Raw genomic sequence first — 18294 nt, forward strand, 5'->3', positions numbered from 1 at the left:
TCTTCTCAGCATCTTTAGTAACCCAAAGATAAGTATCTGATCAGATGGTAACAGTTTTCTGACTAAAGGAAGGCCAGTGAGTCCAGTCCTTTCCTGACAACTTGTAAATCAAACAGTGATCAGATCTGCAAGGGTACAAAACACTTAGCGATATGTACTACTACGCTCTCCCAGTGTGCTTGGCACACCAGACAAGCACCGCGGTTTATTTTAGGGCTTTTCAGGCCGTCAGAAATTCCCCCCACTCCTAGGCAGCAGGCAGGCTGCGGCCTTCAGCAGCAGAGGGGAGCTTCAACGCGGGTATGTCAGGAGGGGCTGCGGCAAGAGGGCAGGCCCAGCGCCCCCCGCCGAGGCCCGAGCCCCCGCCTCCTTTCAACGCCCCATTTCACAAACTCCTCCGAGCTGCGGGACGAAAACCCGCAGTCTTTCAGGGCGGGCGGTTAAAAAGCGGAGGTAGCGCTCTCTTGCTAACCCCGCGGGTTAACGCCGCACGGACGGAGGGACGGACGGACCGCCAGCTCCTCCGCCGTCCCGAGGGGCGCGGGAGAAGGACGGCGCCGCAGGTGGGACCGGCCCTTCCAACGCCCGCCCTCACGCCAATGGCTGCCGTGGCGCGCGCGCCGCAGCCCCGCCCCGCCCCCCCCCCCCCCCATCCCATCCCGGCGGCCCCGCCCCACCGTGCGCGCAGGTGCGGGGAGTGCGGAGCGCGCGCCCCTCCCCGCGCCAGGCAGAGCGAGCGGCGGCGCGCGGGGTGCGGGTGCCCGCCGTTCTCCCACCGGCTTTTGTGCGGAGAGGCAGAGCGCGCGGCGGGCCTGCGGGGCGCCACCGCCGGCCGCTGATGTCACTGCTGCCCTCGGCGCTGCGGCGGGTGCTGCCGGGGCCGCCGCCGCCCCTGCCCCTGCCCCTGGCCGCTGCGGCCGCCCCTCCGCGCCCGGCCGTGGGCGGGTAGGCGGCGGGAGCCGCGGGGATATGCGGCTGCCGCCCCTCCGCTCTGCGCCCGCCGGTACCCGCGGGGCTGCGCCGTCCGTCGCCGCCGCGGCGGTCGGGCATGGTGGCGTCTGATGCGGAGGGTGCGTGCGTGAGTCACCGCGCCCCGCAGCCAGCCAGCCGGTCGGGCCGGCCTTTGTCTGCGCTGGGAGCATGTGGGTGAACCCCGAGGAGGTGCTGCTGGCGAACGCCCTGTGGGTGACGGAACGGGCCAACCCCTACTTCATCCTCCAGAGGAGGAAGGGGCACGGAGGCGATGGCGGCGGCGGGGGACTGGCGGGTAAGGGCGGCGGCGGTGGCAGGGGTCCCGCGGAGGGCAGGGCAGGGCGGCGCCGCGTTTGGCGCCGTCTCCCTCAGGGGCTCCCCGGGGTGGCGGTCGGTTCACGCCGGCCGGGCGGGATAACAGCTCTTGGGGAGCGACAGCCCGCAGCGGGGGGCTGCAGGGGACCCTCCCCGCTCCTCGCCACCTTCCCGGGCGGTGCGGGGCCCCCGCGCCGGGCCGGGAGGAGCCCGGCGGCTCCGCCGAGGGCGGCGGCTGGTGTCGCGGACGGCGCTGTGAGGCGGCGGGGGGCTCGGGCGCCTGGCTGGCGCTGGGGTGCTGGGCTGTGTGGAGCAGGCTACGGCTTCCTGAGGGCTGGCGCGGTGTGAAGCCTTGTGCGGGCGGGGGCCGGTGCCCGATGCCTTCGCGCGTCAGGGTGTGATTTGCCCCGGTTCGCGGCGCGTTTCCTTTTTTGAACCTCTAGCACATGTTGTTTAAAACAAGACCAAGTTGTAATTCACAAACGCGTACTATGAGAACAGATTTGCTTCTCCGGGATGTCCTTGTGAAGTATGTTCCCTGAATGCTTTGGTTTTGACTGCTGGTAACCGGAGACACTGTTGTAGATGTTTGGGTCATACGCATCTTGGTCTCCGTAATATCGTGCACATAGATTTGTTGAGACCTTTCATCGTTTTTAGACGATGTATATGCATGTCTGAAACTGGAGAGACGGAGCCCTATGGTGTTATCACTGGTCCTTCTTGAATTGGCAGAAAATACTCAAGCTCGTTCTCTGAAAAGCTGTGGGTCTTCCCTTACCCACTTGCATTGCAACTAGTTTTTCAGGCTAATCAAAATAAACGTATGGGCTGCTCTATGTTTGGTTCAAGGTCCTGTGCATATTTACCAGGAGATTAAGTGTTTCTTCAGCCTTTGAATGCTCTATGGACTAGCAAACAAAATATAATCTGAAGTAATGCACCGCTGTAAAGTGTGTTTTCACATAGGCTCTTGAGATCTTCAGTCTTCTTCAGTGTTGTATGTTGATAAACTGCCTCATTCTTGTGTGGAAAGTGACCAGTAGCCACTCCACCTTGGCTATGGATTTCTTTATTTTATTTTTTTTTTATCTTTTGAATTACAAACAGTGTTGGCAAACCTGTAAAAAGCATGTCTTGCCTCAGAGGTTCACCCCTGCTGTATTTACTGAGAAATTCTTTGCAGACTATTCTTTCATGGATTTACCCCCCTGGCCTCTAAAGGATTTATTCCTCTGCCTTACTGTAGGTGGCCTGACAAGGTGTTCTTGTACCTTTCCGACTTTGTTGTCTTTGAATTAGAGCTTGTTTGAGATGCCTAGTCAGTTTTCTCAGCTATTCTGGAAACATTTTGATAATTTGGGGTTTTCTCTTCAATGTATTTGCACAGTGCGTGTGTATCTAAGCCTTCTTGCAGTGTTATGTATAATAGTCTGATTGATGATACCACTGTACAGATGGAGAGATCACCTTTGAAAATGTAGTCCTTGAGTGGGAGTAGGATCTGTAACTGTGCCCTCCCTTTTTTGTGAAGGTCAGATAAGCCAGCAGCATTTGATAGGAGTTCAGAATGAAGAAATAGTTCTGTCCTTGTTTGGGCATTCCCCCCCCCCCCCCCCCCCCCCGGAATTTTTTTGTCCATTGTATCCATTATTTTAGTGTGTGAATGCAGTCTGTACAGTGAATAAGATTTAGGATGCAAAAGTTCTATATGTATTCTGAAAACTGCTTTCCATGTAGCTTTTATTAGTGTCTGTGCTTTGCCTGTCATTGCAGCTGCTGTGGCACTGAGTAGTTACAAATAGCTAATCAATTTCTACGGGGTTTGTCTGTCTGTATGGGGAAGGACTGGACACAAGTTTTAGCTTTTTTCAATGTGTTGCCAGAAGCGTAACTGAACAAACATCCATTACTAGCATGCGGTATTGCAAGGGCTGTGTGGGAACTTGTCAGACCTTGCCATTTCATCACGTGGGTTTTTGACACCATGCTCAACAAAAGGTGGGAGAGGAAGAAAGAAAGGGGTGTAGAGTGTCCAGGCCATTCCCAGCTTGGTATGCACAGTGATAAGTGAAATTCAGGATTACTTGGTTTTCGTTGAAATACTGGAATTTTTCCCTGTTCTGACAGCTGTGGTCTGCCCATTGAGAACTAAGGCAGGTGAAGGAAGCCAATGGATTGTTCTTTGTAGGTAAGACTGGTTAAAAGCAAGGGGTTAAGGGACCTAGCTGATCCTGAGGGTTCAGAATAAATAAATCTGCTGAAACGGTCAACAGGGTACATCATAATGATAGACAGCATGTAGCGTGACCCTGTGGAAGTTCTGTGGATGATAATGGTACAGCTCTCATGACAGAGGTGGAGGTTACCTGATCAAAAGTAAAGAAACAGGGAAAAAGAACCTTTTGTGGTTTTTTGGGGTTTGGTTTGTTTGGGTTTGTTTTTTTCCTTAATTGCTCTTTTGCTCTTTCTGCAGTGACATAATGCTGAACTTTGCTTAGATATAATCTAAAAAGTTACCCACCCGTGAATGCAGTATACAATTTGGCCTGGTTGCTCTGTGGGAAACCAGGTTATGTGTCCTTGAACTTGACTAGAGATACTGTATGCAAGATTTTTCACTGTGGTGGGAGTGGTCTGGATTTGTATATGCGAGAGAGGATGTAAATACAGCTGTCACTCTTTTTTTGTGATCTAACTTCTGCTGACTTGTACTGTCTCATTATTGACTGTTGAAGTCATTTGTCTTAAATTGTAGAATGACAATTGACTTTCAAATTGACGAGACTATGGGCTTGATGACATGAGATGGCTTCACTATGTAACTTAAGCAGTGGTTGGACAATGAGAAGAATTGATCGCTGGCATGGCCCTCGAATCTAGGTTTGCTGTGAAACTGACCAGTCAGCACACTGCTCAGGGTTAAGTGTAATGCCCCTCTCTTGATCTGCGAACTCCTTGGGCTTTGAAGAACTTTAGTTGGGGCTGCACTGTTGTGCTGTTGTGTTGGCATGACTGAAGGGGGAGAGTGAGTGCTTTCCTGGGGTGAATGGGAACGAGGGGGAAAGCTAGGGACAGGCCTCCTCAGTCGGTGCTGTGGCTGAATACTGTGACTGTGAAAATGTGGCTGAAGGTTGATGATCACTGCTAGGGTCTGTCTGTTACCTGTCCCCTGTCACTTAATTACCACCATCCTGTGGATGGAGGTTACCATCACCGGAGCAAAGTCCAGAAAATAGGATTTCTTAGGTCTTTTGACACATCTCAGTCTAAAACCAAGTAGTTTATATAGCCTTGGGGATGGGTGAAAGTATTCTTGGTGACTTTATGTTGAAGTACTCATGTTACCTGTTCTCCTGGATCCACTCTGAGTGCAACAACCCTTTGCAGGAAAAGGACTTAATAGTCACTTTGGGAGAAGAGGTGAAAAATTGGCCCATTCTGTGCTGATTCTCTCTTTTTGGCCTCAATTTATGTAACTTGGTTGAACAGAGAAAGCCCTCTTGTTTAGATACTCGTTTGGACATTGGAGACATTTTCTGCAGTTGTTTTAATACTGGACTGTAACAAGTTAGAAGCATGATGATCTTGTTATGTGTTAGGGCAGTGACTAGTTAGTGAGTCCCTAGAAGTCAACTCAGCTAAAAAATGTATCTGATACTTTACTGAAGTGATTGAGCTTTTCTACTAAGCAGTGTGCATCCATTTTTATTCTGAGGCCTGGACTCTTTTAAATGATTCTGTCCTTGTCAGTACCAGTCACATCAATGCAACTTTCCTTTGTAAGCATGCCTTAATTGAAGGGTTGTTTGTTTTTGTTTTCCTTTTTAACAAAAGAAAAAACTTGTAAAGAAAGACTTGTAAATTGGATTTTAAATTGAATTTTCATTGCTGTTCTACAAACTCACATTATCTTGCATCATTGCATTAATCTTCTAGGACAAGACCAAAAAATGTACTTTTCTGCTTTAAAAGTATTTGATGGTTGATGAGCTTTCTCCATAATTAAATTGTTTCATGCCTTGCAGATAATGCCATGCCTATATTTTTGTCTCTCTCTCAAGAGTTTCGTCTTCCTTTTGTTCACCAACAGGGGAAAAAGTCTTTTCTTTCCTGTTACTGGTTTCACAAAGGTGCCAGATGTTTTTAACCCTTTCTCCCTGATATCTGTTCTGCTTCCTGCTTGTTGGCTCCCTTCCCTGGGCAGCCTGGTAGTTTGGCCTGTATGAAATATTTCCTTTTCCGGAGGGATCCAGTGTATTACGCAGCAGCCTGCATCAGCTGAAGCAGAGGCGTTTGGAGAGCATGAACCCAGATCTCTCCCATCGTTTGGGCACTGTGCCCTGTATGACTGTGTTACTTGCACGGATGTAAGGATCTTGAACATGTCATGAAGTTTATAAATAACTAAAAGGCTCACGGTTCTGTATTATTAAGTATATCTTGCATTCTGATGCAACAAATAGGTTAAAAAATGGCTCTAACTGCTTTCTGCTATACTGTGGTAATGCTTGCCAAACTCCTTTACTTGGAGTCAATATTGCAAGGAATTAGGACGACAAGTAGTTGACGGCAGAGCAGTGCCTCCACTTAGAGCTTACAGGAAGAGAGGTTGAGGGTGTGGTACAACTAGCTTGTGACTGCCGGGCTCCTTTTGCATGTGTGCATTTGTGTGTGGAGGTGAAATTCTAACCAATATTGTTTAAAAAGTTGTTGTGAGGTCTCTTTGAATCCCAAGGCAACTAAGTTGTTCTTAGTTTGCAAGAACTGTTTTTAGGATTGAATTATTTTGCAGATAGGGAATTTATGCTTACAGCTGGGACAGTGCATGTGTGAGAGATTCAGTATGAGTTTGTAAGTCCATGAGATGTTGCCAAAGATGATTCAAATGCTTAAGCAGAAGAGAGCAGATGGAAATTTGCTGACTGCTGGTGATAAAAGAAATGGATGAAGTACTGTCTTTCTCCCCAGACAGTTTTGCAGAAGGGGTTGTCATGTAAAATACACATTGGAAAGGCAGAAAGGAGAGGTTCTGAGCTTGGCTGGCTCATGCGAGCCTTCAATGTCAAATCTAATGTAATTTTTAATACTGTGACAGTGTTCTAACTCAGAACACTTTTCTGCAGCCTTGCTGGACAACACAATTAGTAGCTCAGATTTGGAGGTAAGGTTCTATCTCGTTCTCAACGTCTCAATTCAGAGGGTTGAGGAAGAGGTTGCCTGAAAACCTCTATAAACTTAAGATTTAGAAGAGCTTTTAGCCAGTATATCATCTGTCTGATGAAAGGATGGCATGTGCTTTTACAAATTTGACACTTTCTGTCCTTGACTCAAACAGTTAGGAGTTTGCATGTCAAACTTGGTACGCTTGAGTAGAAACCAAGTGCTTTCTGATACTTTAAATACAGCATTTATGAAAATACACACAACTAGCATAACTGACACGAGTGGTCAGCCTGTCCTTCAGCTTTCTATGTTCATTTTGGCTCATGGGGTGGAAACTAGTCTCTTCCTCTCTGCTCTGGCATTTGCTGCTACACCAAATCTGCTGTGACGCTGCTGAGCTTCTCGTTAGGATCTGCTGTGGGTGTGTTTGCTTCACACTAGTAGATTTCCGCTTCAGGAGGACATGCAGATGTCTAGGGTTGAACTGCTGTTGGATTCTCCAGATTGACTCACCAGTCTTCCCGTTGAATTCCCAGATGCTTTCAGGGGTGCTTAATTGGAAGGTGTCTCATTTCCTGCCTGATGCTTCTCTTGGTCTTCGGTTCTTACAGGTAATGCACAGTTTGCACAAGTACAGTGCCTGAGATGCTGCTGGGTCTAGCTTTATCTTTGGGAGCAGTGTGACCCATCAAGGCCTCTGAGCCGTCATTTCCCATTCTTGCCTTCTGACAAAATGTTAATTGCATAACACATGCCACTCAAGGATGACATGCTGTTTCTCCTAAGATCTCTGTTTGTATGAAACCCTGTTGGAAGTGTCACACAGGATCACAACATAGTAAGCAATAAATATCTAGGGCTCTTAGTCATTTCCTGCATTATACCAGAGTTTGTGTGGCTTACAAGGGTTTTGGTATTACTCTCTGGTGCCACACTGAAAGGTATAGAGAAAGTAGTACTTCTTCACATCAGTTTCCATATTTCCATCAGTCCACTGTCCGGTTACGCATCCTTGTAAGACAATACCCTGTTTCACAAGGGTTTGGGCCTGTGACAGTTTCAGTTAGGGTTCTGTAGAAATAGAAGAGGTTCCACAAGGTGTGCCAGTGTATGCTTTCAAATGCTTTTGAAAGTTAATTGAAACATATGTGTTCTGATATTATTGTTGTTCTTGTAAATATTTGGTATAGGCAGAATCCATTCAACTTTCTCTACCCTAAGTTTTGCGACCTCTACTTTTTTTGTCCTTCATAGTATCACACTTTGGGTGGCTTTTTCATGTAGTAGTCAGGAGCTGTTGCTCCCACTGACTTTGCTAAAGTGTGACGATACAGGGTGTGTGAAGGACTGTAAGCATTTGACTGAAATCTTGCTTTTCTTTAGCTCTTTGATCACTTATCATACTTCTGATGTCTGATCAATGTCGATATTCAGTAATCTAAATTTGCATTTTGCTTTTAAATCTGGTCCTGAGGTGGTCTTAGGTTCTGGAGAACTTCTTCAAAACCTTTCCTCTTGTTTTCTCCTCAAAAGAGAAGTTGTATTTTCTAGGCCCAATTGTTCTTTTTTTTTTTTTTTCCCCTGAAGTTTCCAGGTAAGGATGTGTGAATTCCTACTGCAGCAGCGGTCTTAGTTTCAGCTAGTAAGTTTTTAATGTGTTTTTGTTTTTTTTTTCCTCACAGTCCGATCTTGTGCTTCCTTTCTGTGTTTTCCAGTGTTTTATTAGCCAGGGTTCTTGGGATTTTCTGTTCAGTGTTGTTCCTTCCCCTGGTAAAGTGCCTCCTCTGATAGCTTATTGAAATATCATCTGCCTGCAGGTATTTAGTCAGAACAGTTAGAATTTGAGTGATTTTTTTTTTTTTTTTTTTTTTTTTTTTTTTCCCCTGGAACTATTGCCTCTCTTCAGATTTAGCTTGTGTTGACCATGCTGGGCTTCAGGACTGTTCCTTAGTTCAAGCTCAATTTACTGTGCATGCTTCAGTGCTCAATTTGTGCAATTGATTTTGTTGGCTAGATTCAGTTTACAGTTGTGTTTCTTAATTATAGTGGTAGTTGGTTTTTATTTTGTTTTGTTTTTCTTCAATTGCTCATACGTACTTGGTTTATTCCTTAATCTTACATAGTTTATCTGAATCTTATCTTGGTGCAGTATATTTTAATTTTGCTCTTGGACAAAATTTGTTTAATTTGCTTATGCTACTCTGAGAGAATGGGATACTTAAAAAGAATTAGTTTTGAGTGAAATTCAGTAACTTCCCTTGCTGTTTTGGTCAATGGTACTTGACCAAAATGGCTTTTCCTAAGTGTGGTGTGTGGTTTCGGTGTTGTTTAGAAACTTATGAGTAAATGTTTGTATCGTACCTTGAAGGCATTTAACTCCTTCTGTATTCTTTTCACTGTTTCTCCATTTCATATAGTCTGCTGTGATTGTCATGTAATATAAAATTTATTCTCTTCGGATGTATGAGATTACTTGTTTGGGGTTTTGTCCAAATATCAATTTCCTCTGTGTTGTAAGCCTTCACATACCTGTAACTGGCTAGTGTGTCCTGTCAGTGCTCCTCTCTTTACTTGGCCTTTTCCTACTTCTCCTAGGTTTTTGTTTCAGGTCAAATTGTGGTGGGTTTGTTTCTGGGAATGTGGTGTTTGGATGTATTATTGTGTGAGCGTCTGCACCTGGACGTTTAATCATCTGCAAACTGCGCCTCAGTGGAAATAAAGGCAATTCTTTTGCTGTGTGTGTATATATCTATATGTGTCAAAGTACACAGATTGTAATGCACATTTCTTCTCTGAAGAGAAAAACAGCAAAGTTTTATTTTAAATATTGCTTGGTAGATAACACTGCTAAAATATTTTAGATATTGCTTGGTAGATAACACTGACAAGCGTGGCTGCGTTTTGCAATGATTAGGGCCCTTCAGCTTAGCAGATGAAGTTACAAAAAGTTCTAAAAGCTGAAAGTCTAAACCCAGTCAGATTTAGGTTCAAGTTAAGATACAGATTTTTACAGGGATGGTCATGAGTTGTTTGCATGCCCTGATAAGTACTGTGGTAGATGTTCAATGGCTGATTACTTTTAAGATGTTTGGAAGATAATCCAATTCAGTCACAGTTGTTAAACTTGAAGGGCGGATGAAAACTTTGTCCTTTGTTGCTGCTTTATCCTGCAGTAGTCAAGCCAGATCATCACATTGGCCCTTTCCAAGCTGTTTTTTAAAGATTAGTGCTTAGGTTTTCGATCTTCTCTTGTTTGTATTCATCAGTCTGAAGACAGAAAAAGTAAATACTGTCAGTTTCACTGAACATGTTTGAAAACTCGCCTGCAAAGGGAACAGTGGCTGGGCAAATCAGTGCTCTATGAAACTGATTGATAGAAAAAGAGAGCAGCAAAGGCAGGCTTTGGGGAAGATTGAACAAATCTTAGGCTTTAATTTCAGAGGAAGAATTTGTTTTTCTTGATACCACATTACATGTCTATGTAAGCCAACCCTCATGGGAAGACAATTACCAAATAAGTATTTAGAGGTTATTGTGCTTTTGTTCATATGAATGAACACCTATAAAACAAAACTGTATAACCCTTCATAAAGTTCCAAGAGTGGTATTCACAATGAAGAGGTTATCTACAAAAGTATGAAGATACTATTACCAGGATTGGAAGTTTAACATTGTAATTATTTTTGAGTGGTGTATAATATTTACTATTTGTTTAGTCTCTCCCCTGAAATGAAATAAATAGAATTGACCCTCCCCTTTAAAAGGATTTGTCCATAGTATTAAGCATGGAGTTCGGAGTATTGCTTTACATAGAGTTTTGACAGACAAGTAATTGGATGACCTCATCCTGTAATAACAAATGAAAGAGCTAATCACAGGGTGCTTTCTCAGAAATCAGCTGACCTCTATAATCCAAATAGGTCCCTTGGATGTTTCAGATTTATGACCAGAGCTCATTGTGTGTCCATCTCACTTTAGTGGAAAGAGAACGGATCATCAGCACACTTCAAATATCGGGAACCGTTTAAGCAGTGTGTGTTTAATTCTGTGTTGGAATGTCACGATTCTTGCTCATGGCACGTGAGATGCAAGTTTTCCTGGTTGCGGTGTTGAGCTCATACTCAAATAGACTGCTGACATCCGTGGGGCTTTTTGAGTGATAGCTCATGAGCGTGACTCCGAGTCACAGTCTGACCTGTAATAAATCTTAGCTCTTTTAGAGGGTGTGCTTTTGTGTTTGCTCTATGTGCTAAAAAGATGTATGCTGTTGGTTTAGGGACTTTTAAGATAAAAATATCTTAACAGAAGGTGTTTTGAGAGACTGTCAGGCTCTAGATTATATTGGTATAGAGCTGGGAGAAGGATGTGGCAGGGCAGGGCTCGTCTCTCAGGAGCCAGGTGAGTAACACATGCTTGTGGTCTGGCAAACTGGAGGAGCGGAGGGTGTCTCTGGGTGGCAGTACCAGGCACGACAATGGCACCAACTTCCTTCCAGCTCTAGACAAGGTTTGATGCAAGTTGCCTATGACACTGAAAAATGGCTGTATCACAGGTCCCTGGTGTGTGCTGAAAGCACCTCAAGTCTGAGGACTGTGTGTTAAAGCTGAATGGGAAGTGTCACTATCTGATATTGTCCTGAGCTTTTTGATAGTGTTTGCTGTGCTACAAAGCTGTGGTTGCTGCTGATTTTTGAGGTCTGAAGTGTCATTTATTATCATTCATAAACAGTAAATAAATTGGCTTTGGTGTTTTAATAAGGGGCGCTAGAGGTAGTATGTAATCCAGATCTTCACTCTAGAATACGCAATCCAATTTAGTTTGAGAACTGTGTATTTGAGCAGGTAAAACACTGCAGGCTCACAATCAATCATAAGATTGCTGCCAGGAAGACTGTAGAAAGGTGATGAAGACTGCTTGATCTTTGTGTGTTTTATTTAAATCAAAGTGTGACTTTTTGTGAAAGTGGATTAGTGGTTGTCAGTAAGAAAATCCTTTTGTAATAAAAAAGATTATTTGTGTGTAAGGTGCATAAACTTGCTTTTCCTTTAAAAACACCAATAATTTGTGTTTTGCAAAGAAACTTGCAAATTCTTACAAAAGATTTAAAATAATCTACTACTTGGATTTTAAAAGAAAGAAAAGAAAGAGGGAGGAATATTCCTGCAGCAAAGATCTGCGCCATGGATATCCGAACATCTGAAAACATCGTGACTTATTATGAGTATTTGGGTCCATATACTCTGAAGTGTGTGTGTTTTCAGTGTGGTGACTTAGAACATAACAAGTTGATTCTTCTGCAGGTCATCCCTTGGTTTCATTACCATTTGTGGGAAATTTGTAATCAGTCTGGACTGTAAGCCATCTGAAATGCTGGTCTCCAAAGAGCAGAGAGTGGAGTGGTGCTTGGAAGAGTCTTAACTGACTGAATCAATTGGCTTAGTTTTCAAATCAAGATGACTTGTCTGTCTTGAAAACATCCTTTGGTCATATAGAAATAGTTTGGCTTAAAGGGGGTCTGTGTTATGCAGGAGGTCAGGCTTCCTGTGGTCATAATCCCTTCTAGCAAAAACCAGTTTGAAAATTGGTTGCTAGTGTAAGGGTACCAGTACAGTACATCATAATTTAGTGCATGGATACAGACTACTGATGTGTGTACTTAAAACAAAATGTGAGGCACAGTGGTCAGATAAGTAAAATGTAGTGTAATTTCTTCCTCCAGCATAAATTGTATCAGGTAATCCCTTTACAACTTTTATTCAAAAAGTTGTGTCAAACAAAATGAAGGCATTACCCCTCCCTTTTCCCTCCTGCCTCTGTATGTAGGTCTGATTGCTCTAGACGTTTGGCGTGTGTGTCTTATGGGGCTGTTCCTTGATATAAGGTTACCTGTGCTCAAGTGCCTGCTGGATCGGGGCTGTCATCAGTTAGCCAGATGCTAATCCCAGAAACTTTAACACGTGCTTTAAACCTTTGATCATGAAAACTGCTTGCTTGAACAAGGGCTTGCAGATTAAGTATTTTTACATTGCAAATTCCTTCCCTTATTTCACTATTTAGTCAGAAACCTGATGAAATAATGAGGAAAAAGTTTGCAATCTGTAGAGTCACAGGATTTGATGCCTGGATAATTCACTGGCTCTTGCCCAAGGACCAGTCTAATCTAAGGAATATGATTCTTTGTTGCCTGTTCTGTTTCTATCGAAACTTACAGTTACGTATTTCTTAATTGTGTCTCAAAAGGTACTTTCCTATACGAAGAATTAATGAACAGTATTAAAATAAATGGTTATACTTTTTTAAAAACTTTATTATCACTTACTGTAGAAATTCCTCAGAGAGATTATCAGTTTGAACTGCTGTGATTTCATTCTGGTTTCATCACATTGTCTGCATTACAAAGAAAACCCTAAACACCCAAACCCAAAAAACCAACACTAACCTACAATGCAAAGTGGAACAGTTCCTGAAGGAGAGCAGTCAGGGGTCTTGCATGATTGCAAGAGTAAATATTAATTTGCTTTAATGTATATAAAGCCACCTAAATTATTTTTTAATATCACATGTATGATCTATCAGAACAGCTGTTTCGTGATGTAAGTAAAATTCTACTGATAAACTGTCTGTTGCAATTATCTTGGCAAGCTAAACTGAATTTCCATGGGGTCTTCTGAAGTTCTGTGAATTTTCTTCCTTTTAACCTCACTGCATGGTTATTTCTACAACCCATTTCCATTGCTGAAAAGGCACTGGACAATTTCTACTTACTGTACCCGTGGAAAGTATTCTTTCTTTTCTTTTCCTTAACTACCTCTTATCTGTTGTTTCAGTGCTGGCTAATCTCTTTAGTTTTCAGGGTTTTTTTATAGAGTTCTCAACTTTTCTTGAATACATAGCTCTACCTTACGTTGTTTCGGTTTGGTGGGACAGGGGGATGCTCCTCTCCTATCTCCCACATACTGGGGAGAAGGAGGTAGGATGGGAAGCCTCTCTTAGCTTGATGTTGCTGCACAAGTCAGTAGGTTTGTTCTGGCTTCCTGACCTTACCTGTGTATCCCAGTTTTTACAGCTGCAGCACCGTCCCAGAACTAGTTGCAGAATTGGTTGGCAGGACCACCCAGACACCAACAGATTTGCAAGTATAGCAGGAGGAAAGAAACAAGCATATTTTTAGAGATTATAGGGACTTAACAGTGTATCTGTACCTCAGAGAAGATTACATTTGGCCAGCTTACAATTTTATTTAGATATTACATCATGCCTATTGCATGTTTAGTACTGTCAGTAGACATGTGAACCTGCAAAGCATGAAGAATCTTTGGCATAAGCCCTGCTACGTTTGCAGCAAACCCAAATGATTAACGCGGTGCAGTGTCTGGCTTGGTCTGCTCAACTCCAGTTGAGAAATACTCTTGAGCTCGCTAGAACCTTTAAGCATTTGAAGATCTTTGCCCATGGTTATAGCACACAAGTGCTTTCTGGGCCAGGACTGTACTGGTTTGGTGAAGCTAGAATGAAGAGTGTATTTAGCAGAAAAAAAAAAGTTTAAAGGAGCATTGTAGCCTACTTCAGTCTCGTGATTTGAAAGGAGTCAAGGTGTATCTAGGAGGGCTGGTGGAGGATTAGAGGCAGTTTGTTAATGTACACCAGTACTCAAAATGCATGAGAGATGAGGGTTTAAGGTGGCAATAGAACAGCTAAAGCTAGTTAGACTGAACATTGGGATATGTTACATTAATATTTTCTGTTCATATCCTGTGATAGGCAGATAGCTCTCTAACACTGCTTACTAATGACCTAATGTTGTGTTCAAGTTTTTCTTGTGTATTTCAGAATTCTTGGGTTAAAAAGTGGTGGGTATTAATGCGTTGGGCAGGAGGAGACTACATTTGATCTTGCCTGTGAAGATCTATATAAACCAAAATACAAATACAGAACACAGAATGGGCAAACACAAAATCACTCGTAGGTGGGGTATTTCCAAATATCAGTTTCAGTTCAGATTTAAGGGATCTACTAAGATGGAAAATAGGTAGTGCTTTTAAATCTTTGTGATGCATAAAGCAAATCTGAAAGAAGAACAGCGAGGGGGACAGTCTTCTGTACCAGTTGTGACAGTGCAGAATGAGGAACTGATAAAAATATGACAGTAAAGAATGAAAACAGCCACTTGAAAGGAGAAGAGGATTTTAACAGGAGTGTTTTAGAATGTTTTTTTTGGTGCATGCAGTTTATTTCAGCTGTTTAAAAACACCTAATTTCTACCCCACTAAATATTTGCAGAAAAAAAAATTTTTTTTTGAAAGATCATCCATCTGTTTTCAGTATGTGAATTTGCTGAGAACTTTAACATGAGAACTTAAATCTGACATCTCTGCAGGGGAGATGAAAAAATATTTGCAGTGGTGAAAAGGGGGGAAACTTTCACATATTTTAAAAATAAACGAGGCTTCCTGGTTAGAGTTTTGGTTTGTGTGTAACTTCTTACTAAAGCAGGATCTAGAATTTGTGGAAATATAGTTAGGAATTGTTGGTAGCATTTGGTATGCAACTGCTGATGGCCTCCTTGGTAGCAAAGAATTTTCAAAGCTACTTCGGGAAAACAGTATGGCTTTGTCTTTCTTCAGTATCCTTTCAGCTGAAAAACGGCTTGACTGTTAGGCATTTTGATCCCTTCTGCCCTAAAGAATCAGACCATTAAGTAGCAAAATTATTTTTGCTGGAAGTCTTAGTTTTTCCTAGCTGGTATTTGAGTCTTGAACCTTTCTAGGGTGTATCGTCTGGGCTTTTTTGTTGGTGTTGGGGGGGGTGTGGTGTTATGTTTTTTGTCTATTTTCCCCGGGGCTCCAACAGTATATGAAACACAGGAAAGGACTAAATAACTTTTAAACAGGGTTTGCTAAAATGGCCACCTTCTGTTTTGCTTCAGTTTGTCTGCTTTTATGCTAGGATCAATGTGTATTTCAGAGTTGAAGTCTTGTTGAAACTGAAGATTTCCCTGTTGAGTCACTTCCTTTCTTTACAGCAAGAGGCAACAAGTGTGCGGATGAATGTATAGGTCTGCATTTTGCTGTGGAGGGTGAAATGGAAGCATGGGGGTGGGGGGTAGGGGGGCTGTGGAGCCCCCTTCTGTGGAATCTTGGATGATCCATCACTGTGTATTCATCAGAATTTCTTGTTCCATAGGTCTCCTTGTGGGTACTCTTGATGTTGTGTTGGACTCCAGTGCCAGAGTGGCACCGTATCGAATCCTCTACCAAGCACCAGACTCCTTGGTCTATTGGACTATTGCCTGTGGTAAGGACAAACATACTGTCATGCGCATTTTTATTCTTCCTGGATACTGTGCAACAGAACTAATAGAGCATCCTGAGTGCTGAGCACAGTCATTTCAGGACAAATAAATGGGTCAGGATGAAAACCTGCTCTAGTGGTTAAATTAAGAAGCTCCAGAGCTTCAAATACTCAAGACCTTGAACACCAGCATGTGTGTGTGTTATGCACAATGACTGAGTAAAGCCAGAAGTGACCAGGGAGCAGGGACAGAAGCCTCTGTTATTTCCCACCCTTCATCTCCCAAAGATGTTTCCAGACAAGCGGTCTAGTATCGATCCCACCTCCTTGCATGCCACCTCTTCTACATGCCCATGGCTCACTCCTACAGCACTTCTAAAGTGCAGCATTTCTTGTGATGGGGTATCTCTAAAGAGTATGGTACACCCAGGAGTACCTAGGTTATAGACCCCAAATTCCCCAGACAGGGCATCTGGCTTCCCTTGAAATGGAAACCAGGAAGGTAAGTGCAACCCCAGCTCTCACCTGAGTACTGAATAGCAGTATGGCATTTCCTGGGTAGTGAGCTTGGTCTCCTCCAGGATAAATACCATGTAGATTTCAGGGATGCTCACCTCCTGAACGTTTATTTCGGATGGTGTGTTTGCCTTATAAATATGATGTACTTAGAAATTCAGAAAGATGCTAGCTAGGTTAAATACAGAAGTGTGTGTTCTTATATAGATGCAACCGCTCTTAAGAGTTTTTGTCTTTAAGGCTCAAACTTTGACAGATCTAACTGTAAGACTTTCTTCTATCATTATAGTAGTTGGTGAAATCAATGAAGTTGACATTTTGGTACATTAAATAGGATTCTTGCATGCATCAGATCCTGTAAATACTAAATGCTTATTTTTGTGGTCAGGTACCTATTGTAAGTAACATAAAGCAGTATGTAGTTGGTTTCTGGTTCTGTTTGCTGGTTCTGAAAATAGTGACTGAAGCTGGATGCAGAAGGTTGAGGTTATTTAGCTTTGATTGGCCAAGCTCGTAAGGTCAGAGCCTCAGTTTGGTAGTGTTGCTCTTCCGTTGTAGCAAATGGAGTCTTTTGAATGCAGCTGCTGTAGTTCTAAAGTTTCAAACACTGCTTTAGGCAGCGGCCAGAACTCTGCTCATTTGAAAGAAAATTGAGAGAGAACAAATGAAAAGTGCATACATGCCTGTCGTCTCTTCAGTAGACTGGTAACTTCCAGTGCACCCCCAATGCTGCCTGACATTCAAAAACAGTAGTTAATGAAGCTGCAGACTTCTGGCCTAACAGTGCCCTCTCTGTGCCCATTCTTCCAATAACATTTGACATATAGATTATTTCAATGACTTTTCCTCCAGACAAATCTTCTCTCTTGGGAAGGGGAGGAGGGACGGATGAAGGTTTGCCATAGATCTAATAATTTTAGCAATTCAAAGCAGGTTCTATTCTTATGAGCATATGATTTGTGTGTCTGACAAAGGTGATATCAAAGTTGTGTCGTGTTCTGAATGCAACAGTAAATTTTTTAATAGCTTATCTTTGCCCAAGTATTTCTTACTTTTGATAGTATCAGACCTGAAAGAAGGCAGCAATTTAAACAGCCCATTTCCCCTCTACACCTATTAGTGCCAATTCACTGAAGATTTAAAATTCGTATAACATAACTTGCTTTTAGTGACAGCTAATAGTAAAACCAGGTATTAACGAAATTGTCGATATTATGAAGGTCATTGCCAAATCTTCATTGAACTGCTTGCTTTGTACTGCCAGCTACTCTGCTGTGACCATGAGTAATGGGACTTTGCGTGTCAGCTTTCCATGGATCTTATTCATGAGAAGGAAGGGTAAAAGGACTTAATAGTACATTTATTTACACTGTTTATACACAAGCAGAGGTAGTTGCAAATGCACCTACAATCCCCTTCAACCAAATGTCAGTACACAGCAATTAGGAAGAACCTCTGTCCCATAAACTTGAAAGGGAGCAACTAAGGGCACAAATTTTCTTGCTGTTTGTAGACTCCCTTCCAAAGAAAATAGCATATCCCAAAGCTCTTAACAAAACAGTGTTGAGTCAAAGACACTTGTACTATGCACATGTTCAGAAATTAATTTTTAAGACTGTGGAAATAGGCCAAGTGACTTTGCTTTACGTGCATTTGCAGGTTTTTTGCATGACACCTATAGATAATTACTATAATTTTATACCTACAATGTGTGTCTTCTGATAACCAGGGGCACAAAATTGGAGGCAGATAATTTATGGCCCCAGAATAAACAAATGTACCATATGTGTAGAAATTTATGCTGCTGCTGAACTGTGAGTGTTTTGTTTCTCTTCTGTGACAGACACTGCAGGTTTTATGTAGAAATACGGTACTGTGTTTACATTTAAGCTAGTTTTAATAAGCATGCTCTTCAATTATGAATCTTAACCCTAATTGGAATTACTAAAGTAGTTAATATAAGTATCTGTGCTTCCATTTTGTGGAGTGTTTCTTGAATTTTTACTCTCCTAATATCTAGCTGGTTGACTGGGT

General features: G+C 42.9%; 1 protein-coding gene across 1 annotated transcript in view; it reads left to right on the top strand.

Annotated features, from left to right (window-relative positions):
• Positions 1–1140: 1140 nt before the first annotated feature.
• Positions 1141–18294, top strand: part of TBC1D9 (TBC1 domain family member 9) — a 56178-nt gene continuing 39024 nt past the window's right edge. Inside the window, exons 1-2 of the mRNA XM_086464732.1 lie at positions 1141–1267; positions 15637–15747. Coding sequence (XP_086320858.1) covers positions 1141–1267; positions 15637–15747 — 238 coding nt within the window. The remainder of the gene's footprint in view (positions 1268–15636; positions 15748–18294) is intronic.

This window comes from Leptosomus discolor, chromosome 4 (assembly GCF_034619465.1).
Source record: "Leptosomus discolor isolate bLepDis1 chromosome 4, bLepDis1.hap2, whole genome shotgun sequence".
Classification (NCBI taxonomy): domain Eukaryota; kingdom Metazoa; phylum Chordata; class Aves; order Leptosomiformes; family Leptosomidae; genus Leptosomus; species Leptosomus discolor.